This window comes from Rhamphochromis longiceps, linkage group LG22 (genome assembly GCF_057381845.1).
Source record: "Rhamphochromis longiceps isolate RC_006_pf linkage group LG22, R_longiceps_female_GT1.1, whole genome shotgun sequence".
Classification (NCBI taxonomy): domain Eukaryota; kingdom Metazoa; phylum Chordata; class Actinopteri; order Cichliformes; family Cichlidae; genus Rhamphochromis; species Rhamphochromis longiceps.
The window spans coordinates 1275165-1288043 of NC_140577.1; the positions used below are offsets into that span (position 1 = coordinate 1275165).

The 12879-nt window shown below is 48.9% G+C and overlaps 1 protein-coding gene across 1 annotated transcript in view; it reads right to left on the bottom strand.

The window, feature by feature from the left end:
* Positions 1–10593, bottom strand: part of LOC146643035 (uncharacterized) — an 11605-nt gene extending 1012 nt beyond the window's left edge. The window contains exons 1-3 of the mRNA XM_085396918.1: positions 10533–10593; positions 9852–10130; positions 263–511 (exon numbers count right to left, since the gene is read on the bottom strand). Of these exons, the coding sequence (XP_085253044.1) occupies positions 263–511; positions 9852–10130; positions 10533–10593 (589 nt within the window). The remainder of the gene's footprint in view (positions 1–262; positions 512–9851; positions 10131–10532) is intronic.
* Positions 10594–12879: the final 2286 nt, after the last annotated feature.

A 12879-nucleotide genomic window follows, 5' to 3' on the forward strand; every position in this document is an offset into this window, starting at 1 on the left:
AACAGTCAGTGTGATGTAAAAAGTATTTTCCTGCATGAAAGGATCGCAGACATACTTGTACTCGACTCATCGGACCAGCATTTATTTATCAGAACAGCTTTACATTAATCCTGAGGTAGAGAACAGGTCAAACAGCAGCCTGTCAGTGTGCTCGCTGTGGATGTTTCACTCCTGAACCACAGTGGAGACACAAGCTGATGGTCTCAGTCAGGCTGACACTAACAGGCTTCATGTTTGACGGTCAGAGGTTCATGTGTCTCACCTCTGTCAGATCTCTGTCCTTTGGTCACAGTCACATAAGCAGCTGGTTTCCCATCACAGTAGTACAGTCCAGAGTCAGCAGGCTCAGCTTCTCTTATTGTTAATGTTTTGTCTCTACGGGAAAAATAATTCCTTCTATAATTTATTTCTCCAGAGTCTCGTCTCCATGTTGGACCAGCTGATCCTCCAACATCACCAGGACATGTCAGTACGACGCTGCCTCTCTCTTCAACACGGCGTCTTATTGTTCCTGTGAATAACAAATGAATGTGTGACTACAAACTAAGATGCATTTTGTATAACGGACGAACACAAATTTTCTCATGTTGTTAGTTTCTTTTCAAAATCTAATTCTCAGAGAAACACTGTGCAGTAAAGCTTCAGCACACACTGTTGTGTTAGTGTTACTGTGTTTAGTTGGTGACACAGTTTTATTATTGCTCTTAATGATCGCCATGTGTTACACAGCTGTTATTGCAGCTAATACAAGACAGATCAGAAAACTGTTCACTGTTACAGAGGACAGTGAAATGTGTTTTATGGTAACATGTAAAACTTTTTATGTCTGTGTTTCGTGGCTGATGCAGGACTTCTGTATGAAAGCTCTTTGGCTACACGCAGACAGGAGTTATGGGAGTTAATGCTACACAGAGGCGTCTCCAAAATCCAAACCAATACACACCAGCCACATGGAAAACAGGAATGTCAAATGTTGTACTGGGATTGGCCCTTATTTGTAATGATTATTGTCGCAGAGTTACTTTAATATTTGATGTGGTACTTTGTATTTTTACATTAAAAAGTTAACTTTATGTTAACCATGCTGACCGCGGATGTGCTTGCAGTTAAAAACACGAGAGGTGAAAAAGCTAAACTAGTTCAGGGTTGTGTGGCAGCCTGTCACAGCTGACACAGACCAACAACCACCAGCACTCACACCTTGTCACAGGCTGGGTCTCTGACCCAGCGCTCTGAGTTCATGTTTGTATTTTTCTCATTTTGATATGTGATTAGTTTTTGTGTCATTTCCTATCTAGCTTTAGTTTAAGCTGTTATTTATTATTGTTCCCTTGGTTTTCTATGTTTTGGGTTCTTGTATTATTCTTCACGTATTAGGTCTGTTTAGTTGTGTTGTCATGTCTAGTTTTAGTATTTCCTGTTTTATTCTGACAGTGTCATGTGTTCTTTGTTCATTGCATTTAGCTTTCCTCCTCCTGGTCCTGTCATTTAGGTTTATGTCAGTCAGCTGTTTCCCCCATGTGTCTCCACTTCCCCTGATCACCTCATGTATGTATTTAAGCCCTCTGTTTTCTGCATGTCATTGTCGGGTCGTCTGTTTACCTCACCTCAGTCATAGTTCTAGTCTTCGTCTGTATTTCCACGTTAGTCATAGTCTTAGCCTGTTTATTTCCACCTCAGTCATAGTTATAGTTTTTGGTCTTAGTACCTTTAGTGTTTTGTTTCTTAGTGTTTTGCCAGTTCGTTTTGGTTTCCTGGTTTAACCCTGCCGTCATTTTAATAAAGCCTCACCTTTCTGTTAAGACCTTACTACTCCTTGTCCTCATCTGCTTTTGGGTCCTGTTTCCACACACATCGGCGCACCCCGCCGTGACAGAACGACCCGACCAGTATGGACCCAGCGGATGTCTGCGAGGATTTTTTTGAGTTCAGCACTCAGGTGACCATTCTCCGCGGACAGTGGATTTGCTACTCCGCGTGCAGACAGGAGAATGAGAAGGAGTCAACCAGAGTCCAGCTAAAACAGATTTTGTCTGCATATCCTGCTTACGCGGCGGGATTGCCGGAGGATGTGCAGGATTTTGTTCGCACGGTTTTGCCACCGCAGCAGCATCAAAACCACGAACAGGAATCACTGCTGCTGCCTTGCGAGCCTGAGACGGTTCGGGTCGGTTCGCTGAGACTCGCCGCAGCGGTACCACCTCTCAGCTCATCAGTTTCCACACCCTCGTCACAGTCTTGCCACACTCTTGCCACGGTCCAACGCGAGGAAGCGCTGGACACCATAGATTTGGACCACGACGAACGTCAGACTATACTCAGCGCTCTATTGGAGGAGGAGCTCCGGTGGAAGCCATGGCTCATTCCGGAGCACGAGCACTCCTTCCGGGGAACTCGACTGGCTCTCGGGGGTCCCCGGAGCTGCCAGGGACTTCCACCCATCGCTCCGCCGTCTCCCACTGTCAAGAGAAAGCGGCGTGCGCGCCACCGACGCGCCGCACTACAAACGGAGGTGAGTGACTCTGTTTTTGCCCCTCACGTCTCCGCTAAGGAGGGTTCTGTGATTAAGACTGTGTTGCCGGTTGAGGGGCCCGGCTGTAAACTAATGAGCCATGCCAAGCAAAGCTCTGAGACTGAAATTACTTCTGCCACAGCGTTCGGGGTTCATGTGACTGCAAGTGAGGCTGCTAGCAGCAGCCCTACTAGCATGACAGCCAATGTCAACTCACAAGGGAAGACCTCCACGGACTGTGTTAATTTAACTTCTCCATGTATAGACCCTATTGAGAACTGTTGTTCCATAGAGTTTATTAATGAAACTTCACCAGTGCACAATGCAAATCACGAACCCCCTGGCGCAGTGTCCAGAGACTGTAACATTGTGACTAGCCCTTGTTTAAATTTATCTGTTAAGAATCAAAGTTATGTGAGTATTTTTCAAGAAAAGCAGCTTAATAACTCAGAGTCTGAGATTCTGTCTGAATCGTGCTGTACTGTGCAAAGCACCAGGTTGAATAGAGCTGAGAGAGAAGCCAAAGAGAACTTGGATCTTGTCCATGATGCTGTTAAATCAAAGACTGACTCTGTTTTAGCTCCTGTAACTGTGTTGCGAGAAATCAATATTCTGGATCCCATGGTTAATAAGTGTAACCCATCTTTACAAACTGTTTTTCTGAAGACCAGTAATGATCCTGCTCGGGATTTAAGATCTGTTAGTGATCCGGTAAACTGTGAATTCATGGTCAAGTCGGTGTCTTGTGCGTCTAAATATGCTCACCTAGAGATGGTCATGAATCGCACTAAAGGAGCAACGAATAACTCGGGCTGCATTTCTGAGTCTTTAAGTGTTAAGCAAACTGTGTTGGCTGACATGACTTCTCCCATGAATGAAACACAGTCAAAGCCATGTTATGAGTCAGAGAACACTGTGTTTAGCTCCACTGAGAAGACAACCACTGATAACGGAAGCTATGGTAATAACTTGATAAAACAAAGTACTGTTTCAGGTGTTGCTTCCGTTGCTGGACCTCATGGAGCCAACGTTCCTGAGGTGGAAACTCGTGTCCTATGTACTGTAGGTTCCTGTGACGTGAAGGTTAAAAATAACAGGGTGTGTGACTCAACCGTGGAGACCAATAAAGAACTGCTAAGTGATGTTTCCACAGGCGGCACCCTGAACGTCATTCAGGTGGCCAGCTTGACACCCAGTCATTCTGAGAAATCTAGCACTATGACTGCTGATTCAAGGTCTGTAGACATTAATCCCACTCAGTTCATGGACACTTGTGGTAAAGAGGTGGGCACAGAGGACTGCCTTCCCCCCGCCCTCAACGAGTGTAAAATTGTGCCTCAGACTGTTTCTGTTCAGTCGCCAGCTCGGACTGCAGTTTTCCAGTCTCCAGTTCTGATATCCTCACGGTCCCCTCCTCAGCCACCACCTTCACCTGCTGAGAGCTCGGGGGAGCCATCTCAGCCGTCCGCAGCAGCCTTATCTGAGGACTCAAACAAACTCATTTCCCCCACTATAGGCTGTGTGTTGCTGCAACTTGAAAAGCAACCTGCCACGTCAGCTGGAGGGCCCGAGGAGCCCGTCCAGCCTCCTGCCACGTCAGCTGGAGGGCCCGAGGAGCCCGTCCAGCCTCCTGCCACGTCAGCTGGAGGGCCCGAGGGGCCCGTTCAGCCTCCTGTCTCAGCTGGAGGGTCCGAGGGGCCCGTTCAGCCTCCTGTCTCAGCTGGAGGGTCCGAGGGGCCCGTTCAGCCTCACGCCGCATCAGCTGGAGGGCCCGAGGAGCCTGTCCAGCCGCCACCTGCGACCACCTCGTCGTCGCCTGGTCCGGCTGCATCCGAGTCTTCGTCATCGCCTGGTCCGGCTGCATCCGCCTGTGCTTCTGCTACGCCTGGTCCGGCTGCATCCGCCTGTGCTTCTGCTACGCCTGGGCCTGCCTCTGCCTCGGCTTCAGCGTCGCCTGGTCCTGCCTCGGCTTCAGCGTCGCCTGGTCCTGCCTCGGCTTCAGCGTCGCCTGGTCCTGCCTCGGCTTCAGCGTCGCCTGGTCCTGTGCCCTCCAAGCCTCGGCCGGTACGCCTGACACTTGGGCGCCGCCATCGCCTTCCGCACGGCCGGCCCCCTGATCGCCTGAGTCGCCGCCGTCGCCTTCCGCACGGCCGGCCCCCTGAACTTTTGACCTCTGACCTGCTATGCTCTCGACCTCCGGGTCGGCCCCCTGAGCTCATGGATTTTGGACTGCTGGACCGTTGGCCTCCTGGTCAGCCTCCTGAACTTTTGAACTTTCTCTTGTTTTGCTGTCGGCCTCCGGGGCGGCCGCCTGTACCGCTTCGCCATTCGCTCCTGTTCTGCCGGGTTCATGGTCGCCCTCCTGAAGCTGGGTCTCGGACTTTTGTGCCCTTGTTGTTTTTGGCCTGTGTGCTTCTGGTGCTTTGTTTTTGGTTTTGTTTCCGGCCCTCCGGCCTGGTCCCCCTCCGCCCGCCCTGGGTGGGTTGTTTTGTTTTGTGTTTGTTTTCTTGTTGGTTTCGGGCGTCTGGAATCCGCCCTTGAGGGGGGGGCTCTGTCACAGGCTGGGTCTCTGACCCAGCGCTCTGAGTTCATGTTTGTATTTTTCTCATTTTGATATGTGATTAGTTTTTGTGTCATTTCCTATCTAGCTTTAGTTTAAGCTGTTATTTATTATTGTTCCCTTGGTTTTCTATGTTTTGGGTTCTTGTATTATTCTTCACGTATTAGGTCTGTTTAGTTGTGTTGTCATGTCTAGTTTTAGTATTTCCTGTTTTATTCTGACAGTGTCATGTGTTCTTTGTTCATTGCATTTAGCTTTCCTCCTCCTGGTCCTGTCATTTAGGTTTATGTCAGTCAGCTGTTTCCCCCATGTGTCTCCACTTCCCCTGATCACCTCATGTATGTATTTAAGCCCTCTGTTTTCTGCATGTCATTGTCGGGTCGTCTGTTTACCTCACCTCAGTCATAGTTCTAGTCTTCGTCTGTATTTCCACGTTAGTCATAGTCTTAGCCTGTTTATTTCCACCTCAGTCATAGTTATAGTTTTTGGTCTTAGTACCTTTAGTGTTTTGTTTCTTAGTGTTTTGCCAGTTCGTTTTGGTTTCCTGGTTTAACCCTGCCGTCATTTTAATAAAGCCTCACCTTTCTGTTAAGACCTTACTACTCCTTGTCCTCATCTGCTTTTGGGTCCTGTTTCCACACACATCGGCGCACCCCGCCGTGACAGAACGACCCGACCAGTATGGACCCAGCGGATGTCTGCGAGGATTTTTTTGAGTTCAGCACTCAGGTGACCATTCTCCGCGGACAGTGGATTTGCTACTCCGCGTGCAGACAGGAGAATGAGAAGGAGTCAACCAGAGTCCAGCTAAAACAGATTTTGTCTGCATATCCTGCTTACGCGGCGGGATTGCCGGAGGATGTGCAGGATTTTGTTCGCACGGTTTTGCCACCGCAGCAGCATCAAAACCACGAACAGGAATCGCTGCTGCCTTGCGAGCCTGAGACGGTTCGGGTCGGTTCGCTGAGACTCGCCGCAGCGGTACCACCTCTCAGCTCATCAGTTTCCACACCCTCGTCACAGTCTTGCCACACTCTTGCCACGGTCCAACGCGAGGAAGCGCTGGACACCATAGATTTGGACCACGACGAACGTCAGACTATACTCAGCGCTCTATTGGAGGAGGAGCTCCGGTGGAAGCCATGGCTCATTCCGGAGCACGAGCACTCCTTCCGGGGAACTCGACTGGCTCTCGGGGGTCCCCGGAGCTGCCAGGGACTTCCACCCATCGCTCCGCCGTCTCCCACTGTCAAGAGAAAGCGGCGTGCGCGCCACCGACGCGCCGCACTACAAACGGAGGTGAGTGACTCTGTTTTTGCCCCTCACGTCTCCGCTAAGGAGGGTTCTGTGATTAAGACTGTGTTGCCGGTTGAGGGGCCCGGCTGTAAACTAATGAGCCATGCCAAGCAAAGCTCTGAGACTGAAATTACTTCTGCCACAGCGTTCGGGGTTCATGTGACTGCAAGTGAGGCTGCTAGCAGCAGCCCTACTAGCATGACAGCCAATGTCAACTCACAAGGGAAGACCTCCACGGACTGTGTTAATTTAACTTCTCCATGTATAGACCCTATTGAGAACTGTTGTTCCATAGAGTTTATTAATGAAACTTCACCAGTGCACAATGCAAATCACGAACCCCCTGGCGCAGTGTCCAGAGACTGTAACATTGTGACTAGCCCTTGTTTAAATTTATCTGTTAAGAATCAAAGTTATGTGAGTATTTTTCAAGAAAAGCAGCTTAATAACTCAGAGTCTGAGATTCTGTCTGAATCGTGCTGTACTGTGCAAAGCACCAGGTTGAATAGAGCTGAGAGAGAAGCCAAAGAGAACTTGGATCTTGTCCATGATGCTGTTAAATCAAAGACTGACTCTGTTTTAGCTCCTGTAACTGTGTTGCGAGAAATCAATATTCTGGATCCCATGGTTAATAAGTGTAACCCATCTTTACAAACTGTTTTTCTGAAGACCAGTAATGATCCTGCTCGGGATTTAAGATCTGTTAGTGATCCGGTAAACTGTGAATTCATGGTCAAGTCGGTGTCTTGTGCGTCTAAATATGCTCACCTAGAGATGGTCATGAATCGCACTAAAGGAGCAACGAATAACTCGGGCTGCATTTCTGAGTCTTTAAGTGTTAAGCAAACTGTGTTGGCTGACATGACTTCTCCCATGAATGAAACGCAGTCAAAGCCATGTTATGAGTCAGAGAACACTGTGTTTAGCTCCACTGAGAAGACAACCACTGATAACGGAAGCTATGGTAATAACTTGATAAAACAAAGTACTGTTTCAGGTGTTGCTTCCGTTGCTGGACCTCATGGAGCCAACGTTCCTGAGGTGGAAACTCGTGTCCTATGTACTGTAGGTTCCTGTGACGTGAAGGTTAAAAATAACAGGGTGTGTGACTCAACCGTGGAGACCAATAAAGAACTGCTAAGTGATGTTTCCACAGGCGGCACCCTGAACGTCATTCAGGTGGCCAGCTTGACACCCAGTCATTCTGAGAAATCTAGCACTATGACTGCTGATTCAAGGTCTGTAGACATTAATCCCACTCAGTTCATGGACACTTGTGGTAAAGAGGTGGGCACAGAGGACTGCCTTCCCCCCGCCCTCAACGAGTGTAAAATTGTGCCTCAGACTGTTTCTGTTCAGTCGCCAGCTCGGACTGCAGTTTTCCAGTCTCCAGTTCTGATATCCTCACGGTCCCCTCCTCAGCCACCACCTTCACCTGCTGAGAGCTCGGGGGAGCCATCTCAGCCGTCCGCAGCAGCCTTATCTGAGGACTCAAACAAACTCATTTCCCCCACTATAGGCTGTGTGTTGCTGCAACTTGAAAAGCAACCTGCCACGTCAGCTGGAGGGCCCGAGGAGCCCGTCCAGCCTCCTGCCACGTCAGCTGGAGGGCCCGAGGAGCCCGTCCAGCCTCCTGCCACGTCAGCTGGAGGGCCCGAGGGGCCCGTTCAGCCTCCTGTCTCAGCTGGAGGGTCCGAGGGGCCCGTTCAGCCTCCTGTCTCAGCTGGAGGGTCCGAGGGGCCCGTTCAGCCTCACGCCGCATCAGCTGGAGGGCCCGAGGAGCCTGTCCAGCCGCCACCTGCGACCACCTCGTCGTCGCCTGGTCCGGCTGCATCCGAGTCTTCGTCATCGCCTGGTCCGGCTGCATCCGCCTGTGCTTCTGCTACGCCTGGTCCGGCTGCATCCGCCTGTGCTTCTGCTACGCCTGGGCCTGCCTCTGCCTCGGCTTCAGCGTCGCCTGGTCCTGCCTCGGCTTCAGCGTCGCCTGGTCCTGCCTCGGCTTCAGCGTCGCCTGGTCCTGCCTCGGCTTCAGCGTCGCCTGGTCCTGTGCCCTCCAAGCCTCGGCCGGTACGCCTGACACTTGGGCGCCGCCATCGCCTTCCGCACGGCCGGCCCCCTGATCGCCTGAGTCGCCGCCGTCGCCTTCCGCACGGCCGGCCCCCTGAACTTTTGACCTCTGACCTGCTATGCTCTCGACCTCCGGGTCGGCCCCCTGAGCTCATGGATTTTGGACTGCTGGACCGTTGGCCTCCTGGTCAGCCTCCTGAACTTTTGAACTTTCTCTTGTTTTGCTGTCGGCCTCCGGGGCGGCCGCCTGTACCGCTTCGCCATTCGCTCCTGTTCTGCCGGGTTCATGGTCGCCCTCCTGAAGCTGGGTCTCGGACTTTTGTGCCCTTGTTGTTTTTGGCCTGTGTGCTTCTGGTGCTTTGTTTTTGGTTTTGTTTCCGGCCCTCCGGCCTGGTCCCCCTCCGCCCGCCCCGGGTGGGTTGTTTTGTTTTGTGTTTGTTTTCTTGTTGGTTTCGGGCGTCTGGAATCCGCCCTTGAGGGGGGGGCTCTGTCACAGGCTGGGTCTCTGACCCAGCGCTCTGAGTTCATGTTTGTATTTTTCTCATTTTGATATGTGATTAGTTTTTGTGTCATTTCCTATCTAGCTTTAGTTTAAGCTGTTATTTATTATTGTTCCCTTGGTTTTCTATGTTTTGGGTTCTTGTATTATTCTTCACGTATTAGGTCTGTTTAGTTGTGTTGTCATGTCTAGTTTTAGTATTTCCTGTTTTATTCTGACAGTGTCATGTGTTCTTTGTTCATTGCATTTAGCTTTCCTCCTCCTGGTCCTGTCATTTAGGTTTATGTCAGTCAGCTGTTTCCCCCATGTGTCTCCACTTCCCCTGATCACCTCATGTATGTATTTAAGCCCTCTGTTTTCTGCATGTCATTGTCGGGTCGTCTGTTTACCTCACCTCAGTCATAGTTCTAGTCTTCGTCTGTATTTCCACGTTAGTCATAGTCTTAGCCTGTTTATTTCCACCTCAGTCATAGTTATAGTTTTTGGTCTTAGTACCTTTAGTGTTTTGTTTCTTAGTGTTTTGCCAGTTCGTTTTGGTTTCCTGGTTTAACCCTGCCGTCATTTTAATAAAGCCTCACCTTTCTGTTAAGACCTTACTACTCCTTGTCCTCATCTGCTTTTGGGTCCTGTTTCCACACACATCGGCGCACCCCGCCGTGACACACCTACGGCCAAGTTAGAGTCAGGACTTAACCTAAACTGTGCACGACTCTGCACTGTGGGAGGAACACAGAGGACCATGTGAGCACGTGAAGAGCTCGACAACTCCACACTGAAAGGCCTCAGACGGCCCGTGGATCTAACCCCACGGTTAGCCACAGTGCTAACAACCACACTGGTCTCATTTAAGACTAAAAATCACATTTTCAGCAGACATGCATGATTTTAAACAGGAAGGTGATAAAGTTTGATGTTACCTGATGGGATCACTGTCAGCTCCTCTGCCAGGTAACTATTACAGAAGTATCTGCCAGAGTCTGAGGGAGCAGCTCTGACGATGATCAGAGACCCGTCAGCCCACGAATCATATCGTTTCTGTGGATCATTGATGTGTTTTATACTTCTGTCTCCATCAACAGTGAGTATGTCAGCTCTGCTTCCTCCACTCTCTCTGCTCCACCTCACTCCACCCTGTAGATAGTAAGGACAGCGCACAGCGAGCTGCGTCCCCTCTGTAACTACTTCACGGGTTAAACCTGCAAAACAAATAAAAAAATGAGCAAATAAAATGTATGTGTGGAAATAAAAGTTACAAAGAAAACAGAAATCTGAAAGGATGATAGAAAGATAATCATAGTCAGGATATGATGATGATATTTCATTATAAAAACTAAAATAAAAAACTGTTCATAAAAATTCTTTGGTCAAAATAATTTGTTAAACAAATGAAGGAGTTACGATAGAAATTTGTCTTCATGAAGCGTTTGTTAGTTTGAGCTACACTGACACCATAACTCGACTTCCTGTGATCGGGTGTCTGCTTCACACTTTGAACTCGTTTCCTATAATCGTGTGAAATCCCTGAAACTACAAACACCAACAAATGCACATGTGTGAAAACTATAAAGTATATCAGACATTAATGCAAAGTGTCCCACCTGCTGTGGCATGACCGCTCAGAGCGCAGGCTAACAGGCAGCAGTAGATGTTCACCCACATCCTGACAGGCTGAAGTGTCTGAACTCACAGTGACCACAGTCTGTGTTTGAACAGAGAACAGGAAGTCAGCGCCTCTGTGAACACGCCTGCTCTTCTATTTCTGAGGTTCTGTGGTCAGAGAACAGACGCTCGCTACAGTATAATAATCTGTTACACAGGTTTTAAAAAATGCAGTGAAAGAAAGTCAATTTAAAATGTTTACTTCTGTTAAGAAGCGGCAGCAAAACAGCCGCAGTACAAGAAAGGAGGGAGTGCTAATAGTGACCAGTAGAAAACCAGCACATTGAAATATGGTGCACATGATTTATTTCCTTCCTGAAGCAGACGAGGGTGGAGGTGGAGTTAGTGGTGCAAATGAGTTTGTAAATGAGATTAATAATCTTTTTCCTGTTTCTTGATTCAGGTTTTGTTGTTTGCTCTTATTTCTTGATGGTCGAGACTAACGAGGTTTTACAGGTGTGTGTAAAACATATAAAACCAGTGAGATTTTGACAACTGGAGATTTCTAAGGTGGTACAATGGAGATGCCAGAAAATATGGTTACATTTATTTAATTATTTATTATGAAATGTGTGTGACTCATTTAACGGGTGAATGTACTGCAAAGATACTGCCCCTCTCCACAGTTTTATCTTCTTTATTTGTTTGGTGTGCTTAGCATTGTTGCTTTATGCATTCAGTTCTTTATTACTGCATTTGTGACCAGTGTTGGTCAAGTTACTTGAAAAAAGTAATCAGTAACTAATTACTGATTACTTCCCCAAAAAAGTAATCCCGTTACTTTACTGATTACTTATTTTCAAAAGTAATTAATTACTTAGTTACTTAGTTACTTTTTAAAAGCACGATTTACAACCTATACAACCGTTGTAAGAGCTTGGTTCGCATTGCCGGCAATAAGTCGGATTCATTCCCGGTGGGTGATGGGCTCCGCCAGGGCTGCCCTTTGTCTCCGGTTCTGTTCATAATTTTTATGGACAGGATTTCTAGGCGCAGCCAAGTGGCGGAGGGCTTTCGCTTTGGTGGCCTCAGAATCTCATCTCTGATTTTTGCAGATGATGTGGTTCTGTTGGCTTCATCGGGTGAGGGCCTCCAGCTCGCACTGGAACGGTTCGCAGCCGAGTGTGAAGCAGCGGGAATGAGGATCAGCACCTCCAAATCTGAGGCCATGGTTCTCAGCCGGAAAAGGGTGGAGTGCCCACTCCGGGTCGGGGATGAGTTCCTGCCCCAAGTGGAGGAGTTCAAGTATCTCGGGGTCTTGTTCGTGAGTGATGGGAGAAGGGAGCCGGAGATCGACAGACGGATTGGGGCTGCAGCTGCAGTAATGCGGACGCTGCACCGGTCCGTCGTGGTGAAGAAGGAGCTGAGTGTAAAAGCGAAGCTCTCAATTTACCGGTCGATCTACGTCCCTACCCTCACCTATGGCCACGAGCTGTGGGTAGTGACCGAAAGAACGAGATCGCGGATACAAGCGGCAGAAATGAGCTTCCTCCGAAGGTTGGCTGGCCTCTCCCTTAGAGATAGGGTGAGAAGTTCGGCCATCCGGGAGGGGCTCAGAGTAGAGCCGCTGCTGCTCCACATCGAAAGGAGCCAGCTGAGGTGGTTCGGGCATCTGACAAGGATGCCCCCTGGGCGCCTCCTGGGTGAGGTGTTCCAGGCATGTCCCACCGGGAGGAGGCCCCGGGGCAGACCCAGGACACGCTGGAGAGATTATATCTCTCAGCTGGCCTGGGAACGCCTTGGTATTCCCCCGGATAAGCTGGAGGAGGTGGCTGGGGAGAGGGAGGTCTGGGCCTCTTTGCTTAGGCTGCTGCCCCCGCGACCCGGCCCCGGACAAAGCGGATGACGATGGATGGATGGATGGATTTACAACCTGAAGAGGCGATAAAGCGATAGATCTTTTAGCCCAATTCTACTTTTTCTACATAATCCATCATACAAAATGTGATCAAATGGAAAAGTCTCTTTTTAAAACTTGTTTATTAGTTTTAATCTTTTAACTTTATGCATCAAGCAAAAATTTAATTATCTGCAACATTCTCTGACTGGAAGAAATTAGTTTAACATTTAAACCTATTTTCTGCACATTCCAGCTCATAAAATAAAATATTTTTTGTGTTTACACTCAGTCTTTCAAATAGATGCAAGTAAAACACAGCAGGAAATAAATAAAGTCAAAGACTCAGCAGTCCTGTTGCTCTATTTTCACCTGTAAAGCAGGAGTGGGGCAGGCGGAGGTTTACCCTGGTGCAGGTGTGCCGCGGTCAGTGGAAGAATCCGCGAGTT